This window comes from Synchiropus splendidus, chromosome 10 (genome assembly GCF_027744825.2).
Source record: "Synchiropus splendidus isolate RoL2022-P1 chromosome 10, RoL_Sspl_1.0, whole genome shotgun sequence".
NCBI classification, from domain to species: Eukaryota; Metazoa; Chordata; class Actinopteri; order Syngnathiformes; family Callionymidae; genus Synchiropus; species Synchiropus splendidus.
This window is the reverse complement of record NC_071343.1, coordinates 3,342,049-3,364,900: the sequence shown is the minus strand read 5'-3', so window position 1 is coordinate 3,364,900 and position 22,852 is coordinate 3,342,049. Positions and strand designations below refer to the sequence as shown.

Sequence of the window (22,852 nt, the reverse complement as noted above, 5' to 3'; positions counted from 1 at the left end):
GTACAGACAATTACAAAGACAGTTACATTTATTAAAATAGGAGATGAAAGTCAACAAATCTCTTTTCATAATAATTTTGAATTGTTGTCAGAAAGACATACATTTTTTTATGCAATACGATCACAAAAAAAGACAAAACGAGGGACGTGAGTTTCAATTTTTCTATTCGTCCCACACAGAGAGGAGACGTCTCCTCTCTGTGTGGGACGAATAGACGATTCAGGTTCACCTCCCGTCTGGCTACTGGCTCACTAGTGATCTTGCATCTTCTTCTCCTCAGCATTCAACTGTGTTTCCTGTGTCACTTCTGTCACTTTGAGTGGATTGTTTACTTTTTTTTTTAAATGAACTTGGCAACCATTGACTGTCATCTTTGTCCATTCTCTTGGATTAGTTGCTCCAGCTCGGCCTGTGCTTCTTCTGTGTCAGTAGACATTTGCCATCAGGGCTGCCATCGCCACTCAGCCTCCTCCACCTGGACCTATGCATCTTGATCAATGCTCTGAAAAACACACGAGTGGGTCTCAGCAGTTTGGATTACGCCTGTGAAACACATTGTTTACATAAACAGCATTTAGTAACCTGAACCAGGCAAAAAGGGCTTCTGCAGTCAGAGGAGTGTTTGGCCAAGAACGTTATGAAGTCCAATCAATGTAAGCTGTCAGAATTCATCTGGTTGGTGTTGCAGGTGTGATATACAAGCAAAGTCACGTGATCACATGACATGAGCGAGTGACAGCTCACCTCTGTTTGGCTCCAAGTCTCAGCATCCCCAAACATCCCGTCACAGATTCTGTCTTCATGGCGGGAAACTCTTCAAACTGGGGACTAAACAATGTTTTCATTATCCTAACGCATATCACATGGATCACATGATCTGGATCATTCTGAAGTGACACAATGGGAATTGATCACACTGAAAATGTAGTAGAATCATAACTGAAATCTTGATCGTTGTCAATAACAGAAAAATTAGAGCTGAAATGATGGTGAATTTTGGTGATACAATCATTCTTATATTACATTATATATACTGAATATATGTTGAATTGTACAACAGAAAAACAAACAATAGAACGTTTCTGTTAACATCGTGCAGTTAGCAAATATCACCACTAGGTGTCAGTTCTGTTCCACAAAATGTTTAGTTACGAGACTTTGGAATAAAATAACAATACTAACTCATCACAATCGCTATCGGTGTGTTGTTTGTAACGTGCGCACTGTAATACGGCAGGTAATCCGGTGGATAAAGTCACCAAGTGGACTGTTTTGGAGCTTCACGGCGGGTCAATAAAGTTGCCCTTTGAAAAAACCGCACCGCTCCCACGGCTTCTGTTGTGTGCGGCATGAGAGTTGTCCCTAGCGCGTTGCCGTACCCGGCAGCCCCTTCCGTGTGTTATGTACATGTGCGTTGGATAAATGAAAGCCGCACAGAAAGACGTGTCTCACGTTCCTGGTTAATGTCACACATGTTGCAGTCACTGGCGTGTGGACAAGTTGTACAGAAGGATATAACCGCTTCGGCAACTCCAGACGTGTTCTGTCCACGTGGAGCCACGGTAGTGACACTTCTTCTATTCACTCCCATAACAGACCTATATCCTTATACCGAAACAAATACTGACGCCTAGTGGTCACTGACCAGCACTGCCACACCCCTCTTTCTTTATCACAGTAGCACATGAATGTCGCAACATTTTCAACATCCAGCCGTGAAGAGAAACGTTTCTGTTCAACGTGAGAGCTTTCCTTGTTTCTCTCGTTGGCCTTCTGAACACGACGCGAGCGGAATCCTCTGGACGGTGGGGACCAGCTTGACGCCTGCTCTGCTTGGCAACAGCTGCCGGAGTGGTTCACAGCCCGGGACTCATCGGGTGACCGTCCACAATCGAAGGGAGCTGCTGTGGAAGTGAGCAGAGCAAGGAGGGATCTGATCCACTCTCTTTTGCCAGTGTGCTCACCTTCTTCAGCCTTTCCATAGGACTGTGCACACAGTGGACTTCAGTGATGAAGGTGACGTCACACTGCCCAGAAAACCTCTGCCACTCTTTGCTCCTGAAGCGCGGTCCATCGTCGGTGACACCTGTGTTTGGAATGACTCTGCATGCACCATCGCACCACCTGACGCTGTGTGGGACAGAAGTGACTCCCTGACTACAAGATGGTCTCGTCCTTTGAAATGGAACCAGTCCGTCCCAACTCTGGTGCCATGGCCGCTTCTGTTGTCTCCCTGCTTCTCCGCCTCTGACATGTGGCACGTCCAATGGTTACTGCTCCAGTGCCAGACATTGAATTAAAACAAAAAAGCTGGCATCTGCTGGCCGTGGTCCTAAGTACGGGTGGACGTAAGTCGGATGTTATTGATACATGAGAAGGTGAAGTGAACAAGTAAAGCTCTACTGGAGTGTCGTCCTTGCTACTTCCTCATACAGAATAACACTTCAGGCATCAGACACAGGAAGCATTTCTCTCAGCAGTTTTCACTTCTATCTCCGTAGCACTTGTGCTGCCTGCGAATAAACGTCTCTGCAGCGTCTTCATCATGGCAACAAGAGCTCCATGGTCTGTCTCCACAGTGAAGGTCGGTCGGCCATAAACGCAGTGTTGGAACCTCCCCAGACCAAACACCAGGTCTCCAGTGTTGACCTTCACTCTGCAGAAGCTCTGCACCAAGTCCATCTCTTGAAGAGTCTGTCGACACACTGATGTTCTTTGTCAGTACTGCTGTTGTTCATGCCTCTGTGAGCTGATGTTCACTTCTCCACCTGAAATCTTCCTCTTTATGTGACAGGTCTGTTGTGCAGGAGGTCTCAGCTGTGAGGTCAGGAATGAACCTCCATGTGAAGCAGACCATTCCCATCGTGGCATCTTCAGCTGTTCCTGCTCAGGCTGCCTTCAGCAGAAGGTCTGTCTCCAAACTGACACTTCTGCATTTGACCTCTTTTCCAGTGTCATCCCTCAGTGCAAGAGTCTTTCTGTGTTTGGGGAGATCAGTGGCAGCAGCAGCATCATTCCTCGTGTCTCTGCAGGCATCTGCTTCCACCTCACTGACATGACAGATTTGCAGAGCTGCATCTAGAGTCGGCTCCGCTGCACGTGAACGCCTCTCTCTCTCTAATGTTCCTGTCGTAAACTCCACACACAATTTGATCACGTTCCATGGAATCTTTCAGGTTTGCAAAGTCACATGACTGTGCTGTGAGCCTCAGGTCTGTCAGTCTGCCGTCGATGGAATGAAGAGAGTCGCCAGCGTCTTCACTGATGTTTATTGCCACCGTAGAACTGAACAGACACAGTCATTAGCATTAGCTCAGTCAAAGAACAACTTCAATTGTCACGGAAATATAAGGCAAAATATAGACAAACCAGCCACTTTGGTCTCCTTCACATCATCATGGATCATGAACAGCAATTCTTCTTTGCGGAGTAAAAAATATCAAACAACAAAAAAAATGGATGACTGGAAACAAACTTTCTTTCGTCTTCGTCAAACAGCATCAATAAACAGCAAACGATCAAGATGCTGATGTCGTTGCTGCGTCCGGCAACGTTCATGTGTTTCATTCACCTCCTCAAACTGCTGCATCACACAGTCACGTGTCTCCCTTCTTCTTCATGATTGTCACACTCGAGCTCCTGTCCACGCTCGGACAAGGTGAAGACTCTGTATTCACAATTCATTTCAGGGAGGTGGTTTTGTGGATGGCAGTCGCAAGGAACGACGGAGGGTGTAAAACAGATGTGTTGTCGATTATTAAATCGAGTTCCACATTGAAATCAAGCCAAAAAGAGCAGGTGAACGCAGAGATGTCAGATTTAACAAGTAAATTAAATAAAAATTCAGCGTGTGAGCCTCCACCACAGACACGAAACGTTCAGGAGAACTGCCGCAAGAGCCGCATTTTCTTAGAGTGAAAATCACAAAAATCTAAAAAAGAACAGCCAAAGAAAGTGCTATATAAAAGACGCAGTGGGAGATGTTCAAATAAGAGAAAGCTAAACTAGCACAGACAAACAATAAACAGCAAATTTAAGACAGTACAGTACATGACATTGTACTGGGAGGAATTCAAATGGCCTGTGGAGAGTCCTCTGTGGTACAGTGCCAGTCATTTTCCATGACGCTGAGCTTCGACTGTTATTCATACAGTTACGGTTGCTGATCCACTGAGAGGAGCTCAGCTGCACGCTTCCTTACTGCTACCATTCTAATCCTTTCAGTGGGGAATCTTGGTGGGAAAAGACAAAGATCCAGAGGGGAATCCAGATTTTCTATTCATTTACAGTGGTGGGAAAATGTTTTCAACCACCTCTTAAATTTGATTTCATTCCTCACTGTCAGCAGCTTGGATGGGGATTTGAACCAGCAACACCAGTTTGTTGGAGGAACACACTCACACACTCAGGTCACACAGACACACGGAGGAACCAGAACCAGGAACCTCTCCGAGTCCAAATCCCAGGTACAGAGGTTCAGTGGGGGTGAACAAGGTGCGCAGGTGAGTCTGGACTCCAGAGGAGACTCTGTAGAACCCTAACGTTCCAGGAGGTGCATTCAGCCACACTCCAAGTCTGTGAGAGACTTCTGAGCTCTCGATGACAGTTTCTCTCTTATTGTGACAGACTTTATATCCAGCATCATCAGAGCAGCTCAGACTCCAGGAATAATGGTTCCGTCCAAACTCAGACTCGTCTTCCTTCCCTCCGTCTCTCCTGAGAGTCACTGCCACAGAAACTCTTCCTCTCCACTCCAGCTCCCAGTAACAGACACCAGTCACAGCATCTCTGCTCATCACCTGAGGACACCGCTCAAACCTGTCGTCATGGTCCAGATAATCCTGATCCTCCGTCACTAGTTCCACCATGCTGTTGTTGTTGGACAGCAGGAGGCGCCGGTGAGCTGTGTCTGGGTCCAGTGAGAGTGGACGGAAGTCTGAAAGAAAAAGACACACGTGGTGATAATGGTGGAAGAACAGACTTTCAAGAGATAATCATTGTCCCAGCAAGCCAGGGACGGCTGCTCTGTTGGTCCACATGGACTCCAGTGGAGATCATGAGGCCACAGGTCCAAACTGTGACGGGTCAACAGTCTTCTGAGACTGGGGCCACCTCAAGAGAAGAACCAGGAGGACTGGAACATCCCAGAATCATCTGGAGGAGCTGATGTCACATGTGAGTCAGTTTAGGGAACATGATGATGTTCAGAGCTCCTGAGACTCTGGTGTCAAAGTCTGAAAAGAGTGAAGGAATCAGTATTTGATGATGAGGGAAGACCACAGTGCTGCTTCTAGATCTGCACGGAGGCTCCTCACTAGCTGCAGCTCGTCACCTGCTGGTGACCAGTGTTCTGGGCAGTGACCTGGACTTGATGAAGACAAGTTCCAGCAGCAGATTCAAGGGTCACATGACGTCACTAACATCACAGCTGCTCCACTAGGAGCTGACAGAGTTGAGGAGTTCTCATGAAGCAAGAAGATACAGACTTACATCTCTCCGCTCCAGCTCTTAACCTCTGTGGTCCACAGTGATCCAGCCTGGAGGAAGAAAGAGTCATGTGACTTCAGATGTTTCAGGACTATTATCTCCTGCTGCTAAGTGGACAGCTCTTTCATGACTGTGTTGATGACAACAAAGATGGATCTCTAAACAGCTGCTCAGTCTCCACTGTCTCCTTGGTGCTTCCACTGGTGTCCAGCAGTAGAACATGTCATGTGTTTGGATTCATGTGCTCAGTTCAGATGAAGAGTCTGAGCAGCAGCATCACACACCCACATCCTCTCTGTCTGCTTCTGGATCACATGTTCAGTCTGAAGCTCTTTGGAGCTCAGTCAGTCACTTCTGCTGCTCTGTCCATACCTGAGAGTCTCCAGCCTCCAGTCTGGACTCTCCAGTCCAGCAGACAGCAGCTCCAGTCCTGGTCCTCCTGGATGGTTGAAGCTCAGGTCCAGCTCTCTCAGATGGGAGGGGTTAGAGGTCAGAGCTGAGGCCAGAGAAGCACAGTCTCTCTCTGAGATCCTGCAACCTGACAGACTGTAATGAAGGAGGAACAGTGTTTTAGAGAATCATGAGAGCAGAAGAACCGTCCAGTTGTGGAGCAGAACTGCAGAGAGGAGCTGATGTGTTCTGTGTCTCCAGGTGACCTGAGAGTCTCCAGGTGACAGTGTGGACTCTTCAGTCCAGCACACAGCAGCTCCACTCCTGGATCCCTCAGCTTGTAGTTGAGACTCAGGTCCAGTTGTGTCAGACGAGAGGACGGAGAGCTGAGGACTGAGGACAGAAGGGAACCACTTCTCTCTGACAGCAAACACATGCTCAGGCTGTGAAAGAGACGAGTGTCATCAACAAGTGAGACTTTTTCAATCCTCTATTTTGACAAAACTCTAAAGTCTTCATTTGATCCTCAACAATACAATTTGCAAAAGGATGTAAAATCACTCGTTCCCTGTAAAATCACTTAATTGAACTGGGCTCACAAGTCACAGCAGACCAATAAGAAGCAGTGCCACTACAGACATGAGATGTAAAACTTGATTTTAAACATAATTTATTCATTATTTAAATAATTTAGATTTGTTTATTTGTATTTATCTCATACCAACATTTAACATTAAGTATGATCTACATTTAACAAGTCGTGGCTGGCAGCCAGGTGGCGCTGACACCGCACACAGATGATGTGTTCTGACCTGAGAGTCTCCAGGTGACAGTGTGGACTCTTCAGTCCAGCACACAGCAGCTTCACTCCTGCATCCTTCAGCTCGTAGTTGTAGCTCAGGTCCAGTTGTGTCAGACGAGAGGACGGAGAGCTGAGGACTGAGGACAGAAGGGAACCACTTCTCTCTGACAGCTGACACCAGCTCAGGCTGTGAAAGAGACGAGTGTCATCAACAAGTGAGACTTTTTCAATCCTCTATTTTGACAAGACTTTAAACACATGATTGTTTCTTCAGAGGATCAGACTTCCATACAAACTAGTGTGACGTCATGGATTGATGCTGGATTTCTGGAACATGAACAAGCATTCAGAAATCATCCAGTCAGCGTCCTGGAATCACTGCTCTGCAGCGCCCCCGTGTGGGTGAGTCTGTGACTGTTGGCAGTGAGAATGGTGGACACTCGAGACACAGAACTTCAGTCTGGTGACTTTGTCATCATCCACTATTACAGTGCTGAAGTCTTTAGTGAATCAACCATAGCGTTAGCACTGCAGCTGAGTGTTAGCATTTCATCAGCAGCAGCTTTTGATTCCTCTGGACCAGTGGTCAGCAAGTGCAGGCTTGTGGGCCACATCGGGCCCGTTCACATGGGAACCATCTTCTCACCTCCACCTGTGACAGCTGACACCAGCACCATGGGACCAAGTCACACATGTGCAAGTCCCAAGTCACTTCTTCTTGGGCAAGTCAATCACCTTGTTTACTGCCCAGTCTGATCTTCATCAATTGAAAAGACCAGATACGACTGTCACTTCATGTCAGTCTGAGTTGCATTGTAGTTACTGATATTCAGGAGATACTGTATATGTCCCCTAAAGCATCTATACACACAGGCCCAATTAGATCTAAGTATTTTCTGCTGCACCGTGGCACCAGACAGGGCTGTCCACTCTGTTGAGTGCAACGGCTATCGAACCCTTGGCTATTACACTACATTGTTTGAGGAATTACAGTGGCATTAGCAGGGGAGGAGAAGAAAATAAAGCATCTCTTTATGCACACGATTTATTATGATTTATATCAGACCCATTGAAATCATTGTCAACTATTGTGACTCTCTTGGAGGAATATGGCAGGGTGTCTGGATACAAATGAACTTTATCTAAATTGAGTTATACCCCAATTTTTAAACTTTATTATTGGGCCTGTAATTTTTTTTTCCTTTCCTCTTTTTCTTTTGGATCTTCTCTGCTACCTTTGACCCCTGAAATCACATGGAAATGGAAGCTGCTGCTGTATGTTTGATGGAACGTGGAATGGAAACAAACTTCTGCTTCACAATCTCATCCAACTCAATGATGGTCTGTTGACTCTCTGCAGCTGGAGTCTCCACCTCTGACGTTCACATTTGAGCTCTGAAGCTGGACACATGATGTGTTCTGACCTGAGAGTCTCCAGGTGACAATGTGGACTCTTCAGTCCAGCACACAGCAGCTCCACTCCTGGATCCTTCAGGTCGTAGTTGTGGCTCAGGTCCAGTTGTGTCAGACGAGAGGACGGAGAGCTGAGGACTGAGGACAGAAGGGAACCACTTCTCTCTGACAGATCACACCTGATCAGGCTGTGAAAGAGACGAGTGTCATCAACAAGTGAGACTTTTTCAATCCTCTAGTTTGACAAGACTTTAAACTCTGTATTAGATCCTTCGTCTCACTTGAACCTGAGCTGACTGCAGCGGAGGTGAGTGTGAGAGACGAAGAAGGACGACCAATAGGAAAGGTTCTGACTAAAGAGTCAGTGCGTCATTGGTCGATCACCTTCTCTCTTCAAGCACCTGATTGGTCAACACCTCTGAACTGCTGTTTTTCTCACAGTATTATACCGTCTGTGTCTATTTAATCTTTAAGTTAACCTCGTCTCCAAGCCGTCTGTCAGCCAGGACACACTGCACCTGGGTCTCATCACACAGACAGCCATGACTTCCTGGTTCAGAGGTGGAGAGTCAAGTGCACCAGCAGGTCAAATGTATCAGTTCAATTCAGGTGGTTCAGACAACAACATGATCTGGGTAGATTGAACAGTTTGAAGCTCAAAGTTTAAAGCACTATTCATGTTCGTTTCATGAAAAATCAGAGCTAAAACAGTGTTGGTTGCCATGAATGACCTTTGGCGCAGCTGTGCTCCAGTACAGCATCAGGTCCAGTGACACCACTGGATTTACTTTGTAAAAAAACAGTATGTTACACAGTACAGTATGTGAACATATAAATCTACTAATGGTCGAAAGTATAACGTAACGGTTGGAGGACGAGCTAGAAGCACTAAGAAGGAAAATGGAAAGTATGCAGGACGACACATGAATACAAATGTAAGTATTTTCATTTCTTGGTTCGACTTGAGACCCTCAGTCACATGACTGCAGGAGGAACCTGCTGGAGACTGATGCCACTGAGAATCAGCTGCTGCATTGAAGAGCAAACTGATGAGAAAACTGTGACTCTCTGCAGCTGGAGTCTCCACCTCTGACTTTCACATTTCAGCTCTGAAGCTGGACACATGATGTGTTCTGACCTGAGAGTCTCCAGGTGACAGTGTGGACTCTTCAGTCCAGCACACAGCAGCTCCACTCCTGGATCCTTCAGACCGTAGTTGAGACTCAGGTCCAGTTGTGTCAGACGAGAGGACGGAGAGCTGAGGACTGAGGACAGAAGGGAACCACTTCTCTCTGACACCAAACACCCGCTCAGTCTGTGAAAGAGATGAGTGTCATCAACAAGTGAGACTTTTTCAATCCTCTATTTTGACAAGACTTTAAACAGATGATTGTTTCTTCAGAGGATCAGACTTCCATACAAACTAGTGTGACGTCATGGATTGATGCTGGATTTTTGGAACATGAACAAGCATTCAGAAATCATCCAGTCAGCGTCCTGGAATCACTGCTCTGCAGCGCCCCCGTGTGGGTGAGTCTGTGACTGTTGGCAGTGAGAATGGTGGACACTCGAGACACAGAACTTCAGTCTGGTGACTTTGTCATCATCCAGTATTACAGTGCTGAAGTCTTTAGTGAATCAACCATAGCGTTAGCACTGCAGCTGAGTGTTAGCATTTCATCAGCAGCAGCTTTTCATTCCTCTGGACCAGTGGTCAGCAAGTGCAGGCTTGTGGGCCACATCTCAACGAACTGTTTGAGCCTGGGATTCGTCTCGTCTCTGTCATGGTCATATTGGGTTCACATTGCAGATATGGCAGATCATTTCTCACTGAATATTCCCTGCCTTTGTGCCAAACACTGTGAGGTTATACAGCAGCATCTGGACATCACAGGGTCACCATTATGAGAGCCATCGATCGGCACAATTCTGAATGAAAGATCAAGGTCATGACTCTGAGTTCTCTGAGCATCTCATTTAGCTCATTTACCCCACTGTTGTTAGAGCATCAAACTAGTGGCACCTGGTCGGAACGTTCACTCTTATGTTGTTGGTTTCTTCTACATTCCAGAGGAACAGGACCAAGAGTGAGGAGTCATGACTGAGTCACATGTTCAGAAACCTGAAGTCCTCAGAAGATGGACAGAGAGGTGGAACGGTCCCAAACACCAGTCATGCACTCACATTCTAGTTTCCAAGTCATTCATACTCAGGCTCTTACTGTATCTAACTCACTTCATTGAAGTCAACTTACAGGACTCTGGACAACAGAATGGACTTCACTCAGAAAAACCTCAAGCTGACACTCTGACTGGGGAAAGAAGGTTCATTAAAAAGGGACAGATATGAGCAGACTTTTTCTTCTCTCTGCTTTTCATCCCTGAAATCACATGGAAATAGAAGCTGCTGCTGTATGTTTGCTGGAACGTGGGATGGAAACAAACTTCTGCTTCACAATCTCATCCAACTCTGGGTTTACATCATTTTTAAATGCCATATGTTGCATTCATTTCATTCTATATTTTACTGCATAACGTGGAAAATTATTGTGTTCAACATGTGAAGATGTTATCTGAGAAAGCAAAACTGTATAAAGGATGTCACTCGTTTGATCTTTTCTTGTTCAAGTAACTGGTGATGGGTGTGGGCCATGAAGGTCAGGAATGGGTGTTTTGTGCCCTCTGAGGGTGGGACACCCCAAAAGGTAACATCTGCATTGGGGGTGGTGTGGAGCATGTGATGCCTTTTGTTGAAAGTGGGGGTGTGACAGATATAAAGGGAATGGAAAACCTTTGTTTTGTGTCGTCCATGGTGGCACATGTGCAGTGTGTGCTGCTCTGTGAATGGCCAGCACTGCTTTGAATAAAACTCTGTTTGGACATCAAGTCAAACTCAACGTTCATCGAAAAAGCAAGAACAATCTCATCCAACTCAATGATGATCTGTTGACTCTCTGCAGCTGGAGTCTCCACCTCTGACTTTCACATTTCAGCTCTGAAGCTGGACACATGATGTGTTCTGACCTGAGAGTCTCCAGGTGACAGTGTGGACTCTTCAGTCCAGCACACAGCAGCTCCACTCCTGGATCCTTCAGGTTGATGTTGTGGCTCAGGTCCAGTTGTGTCAGACGAGAGGATGGAGAGCTGAGGACTGAGGACAGAAGGGAACCACTTCTCTCTGACATATCACACCTGATCAGGCTGTGAAAGAGATGAGTGTCATCAACAAGTGAGACTTTTTCAGTCCTCTAGTTTGACAAGACTTTAAACACATGATTGTTTCTTCAGAGGATCAGACTTCCATACAAACTAGTGTGACGTCATGGATTGATGCTGGATTTTTGGAACATGAACAAGCATTCAGAAATCATCCAGTCAGCGTCCTGGAATCACTGCTCTGCAGCGCCCCCGTGTGGGTGAGTCTGTGACTGTTGGCAGTGAGAATGGTGGACACTCGAGACACAGGACTTCAGTCTGGTGACTTTGTCATCATCCACTATTACAGTGCTGAAGTCTTTAGTGAATCAACCATAGCGTTAGCACTGCAGCTGAGTGTTAGCATTTCATCAGCAGCAGCTTTTGATTCCTCTGGACCAGTGGTCAGCAAGTGCAGGCTTGTGGGCCACATCGGGCCCGTTCACATGGGAACCATCTTCTCACCTCCACCTGTGACAGCTGACACCAGCACCATGGGACCAAGTCACACATGTGCAAGTCCCAAGTCACTTCTTCTTGGGCAAGTCAATCACCTTGTTTACTGCCCAGTCTGATCTTCATCAATTGAAAAGACCAGATACGACTGTCACTTCATGTCAGTCTGAGTTGCATTGTAGTTACTGATATTCAGGAGATACTGTATATGTCCCCTAAAGCATCTATACACACAGGCCCAATTAGATCTAAGTATTTTCTGCTGCAGCGTGGCACCAGACAGGGCTGTCCACTCTGTTGAGTGCAACGGCTATCGAACCCTTGGCTATTACACTACATTGTTTGAGGAATTACAGTGGCATTAGCAGGGGAGGAGAAGAAAATAAAGCATCTCTTTATGCAGACGATTTATTATGATTTATATCAGACCCATTGAAATCATTGTCAACTATTGTGACTCTCTTGGAGGAATATGGCAGGGTGTCTGGATACAAATGAACTTTATCTAAAGTGAGTTATACCCCATCAGCTCAAAGGCCAATAAAATCTACCCTTCAATTCAAATTGTGCATCATTCATTTAGATATTTGGGAATTACTGTTACCCAGAACATTTTGGAATTATTTAAACCACTGTTGAGTAAAACCTTGTCTGATTTAGGCAGACGGTCTAATCTCCCCATGTCATTAGCTGGTGGAGTATAGCTGGTAATATGTATTCTCATTTTATCAAGAAAACCTTTTTTAAAGATTCATATAAAGGAATAACCAGATTTATTTGCAATAAAAAAGGTGAGAATAATAAAGGAATTCTTGCAAAGGAGCGAGTCTTTAGGTGGGATGGGCCTTCCAATTTTTAAATTTTATTGTTGTGGGCCTGTATTGTTTTTTCCTGTCCTTATTTTCTTTTGGATCTTCTCTCTGCTCCTTTTGACCTCTGAAATATCATGGAAATGGAAGCTGCTGCTGTATGTTTGCTGGAACGTGGGATGGAAACAAACTTCTGCTTCACAATCTCATCCAACTCAATGATGATCTGTTGACTCTCTGCAGCTGGAGTCTCCACCTCTGACTTTCACATTTCAGCTCTGAAGCTGGACACGTGATGTGTTCTGACCTGAGAGTCTCCAGGTGACAGTGTGGACTCTTCAGTCCAGCACACAGCAGCTCCACTCCTGGATCCTTCAGCTTGCTGTTGAGACTCAGGTCCAGTTGTGTCAGACGAGAGGACGGAGAGCTGAGGACTGAGGACAGAAGGGAACAACTTCTCTCTGACAGCTGACAGTCTCTCAGTCTGAATAAAAAGAACAAGGAAATGAAACCTTCATGTTCAGTTCATATCATCAGAGATGTTTCAGTGTTTGATCCACTTACAGAACAGCTTTCGAAGCTTGAACCACCGGGAGCAGCCTGTCAAGAACCTCCTCTGAAGCAGAGTATTTCTTCAGATCAAACACCTCCAGATCTTCCTCTGAGGACAATAAGATGAAGGCCAGAGTGGACCACTGAGCAGGAGACAGTTCCTCTGTGGAGAGACGTCCTGATCTCAGCTGCTGTTGGAGCTGCTCCACTACAGAAGTGTCCTTCACTTCACTCAGACAGTGGAACAGATTGATGATTCTCTCTGGAGACACTTTCTCACTTATCTTCTTCTTGATGAGCTCTGCTGTGTCCTGATGGGTCCAGGAGCTACTTCCTGTCTGTGGCAACAAACCTGGAAGGAGACTCTGGCTGCTCTGCAGAGAAAGACCCAGAAGGAAACGCAGGAACAAGTCCAGATGTCCAGTAGGACTTTCTACAGCTTCATTTATTGCTCTCTGGTAGAACTGTTCAGGATGAACATTCTTTCTAAAGATTCTTATCAGTATGGATGTTTGCTGTGAATGGAGCAGATCGACTCCAGAGTTGAAGAACTTCAGGTGGACATGAAGAGCAGCCAGAAACTCCTGGAGACTCAGGTGGATGAAGCAGAAGACCTTGTCCTGGTACAGTCCTCTCTCCTCTCTGAAGATCTGTGTGAAGACTCCTGAGTAAACTGCAGCAGCTGTGATGTCGATGCCACACTCTGTGAGGTCTGATTCATAGAAGATCAGGTTTCCTCTCTGCAGCTGCTCAAAAGCCAGTTTTCCCAGAGACTTAATCATCTTCCTGCTCTCAGGGTCCCAAACTGTGTCTGTCCCAGCTCCTCCATGGTACTTGAGCTTCTTGACTTTGGCCTGAACCACCAGGAAGTGGATGTACATCTCAGTCAGGGTCTTGGGCAGCTCTCCACTCTCTCTGCTCTTCAACATGTCCTCCAGAACTGTGGCAGTGATCCAGCAGAAGATGGGGATGTGACACATGATGTGGAGGCTTCGTGAGCTCCTGATGTGAAAGATGATGGTGGTCTGCTCCTCATCTCTGAACCTCTTCCTGAAGTACTCCTCCTTCTGCAGGTCAGTGAACCCTCGGACCTCTGTCACCATGTCCACACACTCAGGAGGGATCTGATTGGCTGCTGCAGGTCGTGTGGTGATCCAGAGGTGAGCTGAGGGAAGCAGCTTCCCCCTGATGAGGTTGGTCAGCAGGACGTCTACTGAGGTGGACTCTGTAGCTTCTGTCAGGACCCGACTGTTGAAGTCCAGAGGCAGTCGACACTCGTCCAGACCGTCCAAGATGAACAGAACCTGGACTCTTTCAAAGCTGCTGAGTCCTGAGTCTTTGGTTTCAGGAAAGAAGCGATGAACAAGTTCCACCAAACTCAACTGCTTCTCTTTCAGCAGGTTCAGCTCTCTGAAGGTGAAAGGAAACATGAGCTGGAAGTTCTGGTGGGCTTTGTCTTCAGCCCAGTCCAGAGTCAGCTTCTGGGTCAGGAGGGTCTTCCCAATGCCAGCCACGCCCTTCGTCAGCAGGCTCCTGATGGGTCCCTCTCTCTCAGGTGAAGCTTTAAAGAGGTCTTCTTGTCTGATGGTAGTTTCTGCTCTGGTCTGGTTCCTGGTTGCTGCTTCGATCTGTCGGACCTCGTGCTCCTGGTTGACCTGGTCTGTGCCCCCCTCAGTGATGTAGAGCTCTGTGTAGATCTGATTCAGAGGGGCAGAGTTTCCTGCTTTAGCCACCCCCTCAAACACACTGTGGAACTTCTTCTGCAGGCTCCTCTTCAGTCGTCCTGCACACATTCCAGCACGACTTCCTGAAAGAAGAGAGAAGTCCCATGATCAGAAGCTTCTGGAAGGTGAAGCTGATCAATCTCCAGATCATTCTTCTCATCAGCTCCAGGTATTTCAGTTCAAATTGACTTTTAGATTGAAGGCTTCAGATTCAGCAGGTTGAAGGTTCAAATCCTCTTACTGCTCCACACACGATCAGCAAGCTCCTCCTCCTCCATGTTCCTCAGGAGGTTCACAATGAAGTCCAGGAAAGCTTCTCTGCTGCTCCACATCTGCTCCTCATCACACTTCACCTTCACCTCTTCCTCATCATCCTGGTATTTGGAATCATCTGGCCTGAGGAACCTTTGGACTCTCCTCACTTCCTTCTTCACCAGGGTCATGACAGTCTCTTCAAGCAGCTGCAACACAAACATGTGACCTGATCATGTGACAGAGAGAAAAGCTGCTGACCTTCAGAGTTGACCAGAATCCTGAGTGGTGAGTTAGCATCTGCTGTAGTTAGCAGGAGGAGCTAACACTTGAACACACCTGAAGTGTGGAGTCCAGATCTGTCTGATGCTGCTGGACACACTGGTGACTGAGAACATCTGAGACCTGCTGATCCTCTCTGTGAAGAACATCAGGCAGTAAACAGACATGAACTTTGTCACACACTTCAGTCATGAGTTCATGTTTCATCAGTTCAGTTCACTGCTTCTTCTCTTGAATGTTTAGTTTCCTCGTCGTGGAGCAGCACTTTTGACTCCAGTTGAATAAACACCAACATTTCCCAATAGTGGGAAGAATAAAGGCAGTCTAATCTGATCTCATAAAAATGCTTCCAGAAGACTTGGAGGATAGGAACGTGAGTAGCTGTTTAGAATTCAGCTGCTTGATGCAATAACTCAAACCTTCTTCACCAACAGATGAAAGATTCAGTGCAATAAAGTTCATTGCACTGGACATGAAGGTGTGGAATTCTTTCTGAGTCCAGCAGCAGCTGTGTGTCTGACAGCAGCAGTTATTAGCTCTGTTATTGTTGTCCATGCTGACATGTCAACTGAGATGAAGCTGCTGAACATCTGAGGGCTTCAGTCCAAGTAGAAGGAGCCTCAGAGACCTTTGATCAGACCCAACAATCACACGAGTGGAGAGGGACAGGAAACCTCACCTCTCTCCTGAAGGCTCTTGTCCACCTTTGAAATCAATGAGAAGATCCATCGACCTGTCACTCTTCAGAGACTCGCAGCTGAGTTCAGAGTTCAGTCTCTCCTGATTCAACCTGATGGAGACACAACTCTGATCAACACTGTGATTCACCATCTGACCACTAGAGGTCCTCTCAGTGTTGCTCCTGCTCAGTCTCTCACCTGCTCCTGCTCTGATGGTCCTGTCCTCCTCTGAAGTCCATATCTCTTCCTATAGACATGTCACTGTTCAGAGACTCACAGCTGGGAGCGGGTCCAGGTCCGTGTCCTCGTCCAGCAGCTTCTGATGTGAGTGGCTTTGATCTGAACACAAAAGTTGCAGAGTGAAAATGATTTCAAGTATTTGGAGCTCTGACAGGAGAACTGATCTTCTCACCTCTGAGCTCTGGTCTGGCTGCCATGGTCCTCACCCAGAAGGGCTTTAGAGGGAGGAGCTTCCTCCTCTCTGTCTACACCTTCACACAAACACAACAGCATCATCACTGGTGGCTCTTGTCAACAACAGAACTTCAGTCATCAGGTTCAGAGCAGCAGAGCAAAGTCATTCATGAGAGAAAAGTCCCTCACATGTGTCAATGTCAACATCCCACATGGAGGTCAGCATGGTGAGGTCTGAAGGAAGAACCAGCTGCTCATCAGAGTCACTGGTTCTTCTCTGTGACCTCACTGACCTCAGCCTCAGCTCAACTTCATGCTGAGCCTCAGACCATTCGTGGCTTCACATCAAACACCTGACTTCAGTGGTGTTTGACTGGGACTGGAGACTGGAGTCCTGACAGAGGAGCACACACTTGAACTCCTGAGGTGTGAGTCAGTCTGGAGTCCTCACAGCAGGGAAGCTTTGATACTGTTTCAACAGTGACTGTCATCAATTCTCCTCTTGTGACCACACTCTTTGTTCATCCACTCACTCTTGTGCAGAGTTCAATGGCAAATGGCTCTTACTTTTCGCACTTTCTATCCTTATTCAGCAACCAAAGTGCTTCACACTGAGTCACTCATTCACACACTGATGGCAGTAGGCTGCGACGCAAACATGCCAGGATGCTGGAATCAAACCTGCAACCTTGCAACCACAGATTGACCTCTCTGAAGTCACTGACCTGTTTGCAGCTCTCCTCTGGTCTGAAGACTCGGGTCCATGTTTGCAGGTGAAGCTTCCAACTGAGCTGAGCTCCTGATCCTGCTCATGGACACTCACTCGCCCAGTGAGCGAGGGGGTGTGCCCTGTAACAGATTAACAGAGGAGCAGAGCAGGTAGGTTTCAGTGCTGACCATGTGACTCCTCCATCCACTCTGTGGTCCAAACACCTGCTGTGTTCCTGAGTTTCCTCCATCATGACCTCAGTTGACCTGAAGCAGCTGCTGATGCACAATGCTCTGATCAGAACGACCATGTGACTTCATAAATCACAGCCAACAATCGAATCAATAAAATGTATCAACTTTCATGGTACCATGGTGCTGAAATTTTATTTTCACAACAATCTTCAAACATTTGTATCAAGTTTGCATCGCTGAGACCCAGCTGCCTCTGTCCACCTGACCATTTTAATATGGCTGTCTTTGATGCTCCTCAGACAGGAAATTGGGATGGAGCCTAAAACTGTCAGGTGAGCACAGGAAAACACAGACTCCTTTGACTTTATGAAGCAATTCGCATTATAATGATGAAACAAAAACAAGTGACTCAGTCATCAATTTCCATGACATAAAATGACAACAACACTGACATTCTGACACCATGGTTTGAAGAACTAGTGACACATGAAGCCTCTTGTATCAACCATTAGCATGATGATTTCTTGGTAAAGAATACAGCATGCAGTCACATCAGAACAACTTTCAAAGATTAGCTGCACATGCAACAAAGCTCTGCTGGCTCACGGCGTACAGGAAAACACGTCATCAGGAATGTAACTCAGGACTAGATCACGAGGATAAACTTTAACCACTCAACCACCAGTGATATTGAGAGAGAGCACAATCCTACATCACTCTTCAATGAACAAGAACAAGCCAGCGCCACAGTATCCTGAAGAATTGACTGACACGCTGTAATAACCGACAGCTGATGTGTTCATGAGCTCCTCACAATCTCACTGCACTGGCTGACTCCTCGCACTCCTTCATTTGACTTGGGCTCATTGCACACACCCACTTCTGCTCGACACAAGCCTGGAAGCTGCGCCCGTCACGTCAACAGCTTCTTCCTCGACAGGTCAAACCTGCTGAACATGCTGACTGGATGAACCAGACGGTGAACGAAAACAAATCATGTCCCGACAAAAGTTGTTTTTGTGCCATTATTCCATCTGATTGTGAGCTGTGCTCATGCATCAGTCATTGACATGAAATAAATATTTCCCAAAGTTGAGCAAAGTATGCCTTTGATCAGGTGACGGAGAAGCCCACGTTGGTACACAATCTCATGGAAAATAGAACAATGATGTCAAAATCCTGCATGAAGCTGCTCTGAAGAATCAATAGTTAAAGCATGTTTCTATTCAACTCCAACTCCGGAAATATTCAGACAAGAGAGCAGATTCTATCAAACTAAATTGTGTTGTTTTAAATCTGGAAAGGCTTCAACAACCTCACCAGCATCTCTGTCAGACAATGGTACCTTGATAAACACCAGCAGAGAACAAATCAAACATCCATGTATGAACTCACCTGAGCTCTTCGCTCACCTGTGAGAAACAGAGTCGAAGACTGAACTTTCTACAGAGGAAGCTGTCTTCACTGGCCACACCTCAATACTTCATGCTTTCACTTCACATAGCTGCTTGTTAGAACTAATGTTTCAGCAGGAACTGATTTCATCGCTCATTAAAGTTCTTCATATTTCAGTCTCTCATGTGTGAATTCTCCGCGTTTCTTCTCTGCTTTCACTCATTTACTTCAAATGTAGTTCATATCTTTGATGGGGATTGTTGAACATCGAGGGAGACCGCCTGCTTCACTCACAATAACCAGTCCCTCCAGGAAATGGCGATGTTGCTATGGCAACTCCCGGTATTAACGCCATTTCCACCAATCCTCCTCAAGTGTGCTGCGACTTTCCCCCAAATTTCACCAATCACTTCTCCTCACCTTTGACCCAGCCCTCTACGCAGCATGTGCGTCATCATATTCACTCTAGTTTTAGTTGATCGTTTTGTATTTTGCTGCCTCAAAAGCCATTTATCTATGATGACATCACCAGAATGATTTTTATGGCAGGCACCATGCAGGTCACCTGTGTCTGGATCGGGGGTCCAGTTGCGTGTGATCCAGTGCTGAATAAAGAATCTTGATCGTGTCATTTATTGAGGTGGCGCTACTCTAGATAAGAAAGGCATCATGTCAGAATATAAGGACGTCTTTTTAGAAGGACCCGGACTATTCCCAGGAGAATGTACGATAGACCTTGACCCAACTGCGGCACCAGTGGTTTGCCCACCGAGCAGGTGACTCCATGATCTAGGACAGTGGTTCTTCACTTTGTTGGAGGCACCGAACCCCACCAGTTTCATATGCTCATTCACCGAACCCTTCTTTAGTAAAAAATAAAATATGATTTTTTTTTACTGGTGCACGAAATGAATTGTGCATTAATATCACCTAGTTCAAATAACAAAACCAACACAGCGGACCGGTAGGAAATCTCGGAGCAGGACGCTTTCAATGACTGTGCCCACTAACTGCAGACTAGACTGAGGGGTGGACCTCTGCGGCGGAGGCTCCACCGAACCCCTGAGACTGACTCACCGAACCCCTAGGGTTCGATCGAACCCAGGTTAAGAACCACTGCTCTAGGAAGTAAGAAGAAATGGAGGGAACACAGTGTCATCATCCAGGGTTTCTGCCACATATTAACTAACCACGGCCTGCATAAGAGCCATAAGAGTTTCTTTATCTCTATTTATTGATCGTCTCGTCCCTCTTTGGGGTTTTTTGCGAGGGGTGGGAGGGGCGCAATGCCACAGTTTCAAACAATCCTGGAACCCTGAAACCCTCTTGTCAAAGAAACTGAGTCTGGGTCAAAGCACTTGTTGAGGAGAAGCCGCGCAGGTGAACTCAGAATCTGCTTTCCGCATTACCCTCAGCCGACACTAGAGGTCATCACTGCCAAGCTAACTGATGCCCGCGCTGGATACTGGGCTCCCAAATGAACAGAAACATTCAACACACCATTTGGGCGTTATGGCTTCTAACATCTCCCATTTGGTATTATTTCTGCAAAAGAGGAGTTTCAAAGAAAAATAGAGGAGACATACCAGGGTCTGAATGGAGTGGTCGCAATAGTAGACCACATTCTCATCTACGGTCGAACCAGAGAAGAGCACGATCAGGTGAGAGAGGCACACGGCTGAACCTGAAAAAGAGCACCATGGGAAGCAGTGAGGTCAGATGATGATCAAACCAGACCCAACTAAGGTCTTAGCCATCATGAAGACGGACCCACCAAGAAACCGTGCAGAGCTAGAGACAACCATCTGAGTTTGCACCAAGCCTCTCAGAGATCCACGACAGTTGCTGCAACAGTCAAATGGCTTCTTATGGGACAAGTATTGCCACCCGGACCTCAGGGGAGCTGCTGCCGCCGTCGGTGAAACACCTGGCTGTGCAGTGGAGATGTCCATCTGTTGGTGGAGATAAAGAGGCCACAACTTTTAGACAATGTACAGCTTCGCTGCAAGATTTACTCTGCTAGTGAGTGTGGTGGTGGATTCCCAGTGTGGCTCCGAACCCACACGTCCACTGTTCTTACTCTTTGATTTGACATGTTCAAAAAAATAGCAGGGAGAAACTTCAATAGTTGAGGCCAGACAGGACCAAGCAGTCCATAGCAGAAAGTAGTGGAACCCCAAATGTACAGGCAGACCACAAAATACAACTTTGACTGGAGCCATAGACTAGAACATTGAACGCAACACCATCTCAGCATCTTACACTTCTCTCTGACAGGGTACTTGGCGCGGTCAGCTAGCCTAGCATAAACCACGTCTCCACCTAACATACATGCGACGAAACTACTACAGTGTGTGACCAACGTTACATTTTATCAAACACATTCCTCACTCTAATCCCTTACTTTGGGATACATGTGGGGTTAATGGAGGAGTGTTAACCCACCTGTTCGTGGAGACAAAGAGGCGACAACTTTCAGCCAATGTACAGCTTCGCTGCAAGATTTATTCCGAGCCTCGATGGGCTGTTGACTAGCTCACTAGCGCCCCCTGCTGACCGTTCCAAGCGTCATAACACAACGCAACAATGAACAATGAACCAAATAAAAATACGTGTATAACTGACTGTGTTTTAGCCCTTTAGACGAGCAGCACGATGATGCCTTTAAGGAAATGGGGCCAGTTCTTGCTGCGATCCTGACATGGAGCTTACCTTACAGGTAGACGCTTCACAGCATGGACTCGCAGGTGTGTTGATGCAAGGCCCGTCAGTTATGCCTCAAAGTCTCTCCCTGAGAGTGAAATTCATCACACCCAGGCTGAGAAGGAAATGTAGCGTTTGGTTTCAAACGTTTCCATCAAGATGCACTTGGCCGACATGTCCACGTGGAGTGGGACCACAAGCCCTTGGAGTCCATCATGAAGAAGCCTCTGTCAGCTGCGAAGAATGATTCACTGTGAAGGACGTTTCTGGCATCACAGGACCCCTCCACCAGTGAAGGATTGGACATGCAAGTACACCCAGTGTACAGCAGCAGCACCTCAGGAAAACCAGAGAGTAGAGCAGTCCACATGGCTCAGCAGAGACGGAGCATGGACACTTGCGTGAGACACCTGATCCTGTCAGAGTAGCCAACACACCTGAAGATCACACGCCAACAGTGACTGAGCAGAAGGTCAGGTCCAGAGGTGAAGCCACGACACTTGACCTGTGAATGAGAATCACATGTTCATTGTTGAGAAATATGGTTGATGAGATTCAGCTATTTTACATAGTAGATGACTTTCTTTCTTTATAGAATTACAAAGCTTAGTGTTATTTTTCTCGGACAGTAAATTTGATTTACATGTGACATGGGGGTCATTTCAAAGGTGACAAATGGTGGTTGCCATGGCCAACAGAGTGACACCTGGTCCAGAGACGGTCAGAGCTTGAAGAGGTGCGGAGGGTAATGGGGAGGGTAACAGGCGACGTTTCCTCTCTGCTCCGATGTTTTGTGACTTGACAGATGACAAGTTTCTGTTTCTGCCTCTGTTGTGTCTGTCTGCAGTATGGGACTGGAACAGGCTCAGCTTACATTGGCATTGAAAATAAAATATTGGCTGAATAAAAGAACATATTATTGAGGTAGAGAACTAGAATGGTATTAAATTAAAATAGTACGACTGTATTTCTATACTTTATACTATATTTTTTCCACTGCCAAAGGGTCTGGCCCCATACTGCATGCGTTCATTTATGTTACACCCTCATCATGGAGGGAAAGATGAGGTCATGTGACACACCTCATCGTGTCATCATCTCTGCGACCGCGGTCCTGCTGAGTTGTTGTAGAGTGGAACATCACGTCAGTGTGTTCCACCTCAAATGTTTGTATTTTGGTCACATTTGTCTGTTTTATTCAAACCGTTAATTATTGATCTCTTAGAAAAAAATTAAATTGTGATCCATAACTGTGACGCGCTCTGACAAGATTGAGATTCCCTTTTATGTTTTATTACACTTCAGATGACTGAGATCATGTGGCAGGGGATTTTAAGATTGAAGATTTTTTACCTGTAAATGAAGGGAAGTAGGCCGTTGCATGGTGAGACCAGGA

General features: G+C 46.4%; 1 protein-coding gene across 11 annotated transcripts; it reads right to left on the bottom strand.

The window, feature by feature from the left end:
- Positions 1-63: 63 nt before the first annotated feature.
- Positions 64-18,810, bottom strand: LOC128765999 (NACHT, LRR and PYD domains-containing protein 12-like). 11 transcript variants are annotated; one of them, XR_008415947.1, is made up of 19 exons: positions 18,754-18,810; positions 17,181-17,304; positions 16,454-16,532; positions 16,240-16,380; positions 16,041-16,151; positions 15,419-15,497; positions 15,069-15,288; positions 13,116-14,910; positions 12,859-13,035; positions 11,116-11,292; positions 9,231-9,407; positions 8,104-8,280; positions 6,690-6,866; positions 6,144-6,320; positions 5,860-6,033; positions 5,491-5,537; positions 3,572-4,936; positions 745-3,285; positions 64-502 (listed from the first exon to the last, which is right to left on the bottom strand). XR_008415947.1 is itself a non-coding variant. In XM_053877307.1 (17 exons), the coding sequence occupies exons 2-17, from the start codon at positions 17,266-17,268 to the stop codon at positions 4,398-4,400; spliced, it is 4,335 nt and encodes a 1,444-aa protein (XP_053733282.1). In that variant the 5' UTR covers positions 17,269-17,304; positions 18,754-18,810; the 3' UTR covers positions 65-4,397. The 11 variants fall into 11 exon arrangements, 1 of the variants encoding a protein (XP_053733282.1); XR_008415946.1 differs by having other exon boundaries at positions 66-502; positions 3,370-4,936; XR_008415943.1 differs by having other exon boundaries at positions 68-502; positions 745-2,705; positions 2,769-4,936.
- Between the last annotated feature and the right edge of the window lie 4,042 nt (positions 18,811-22,852).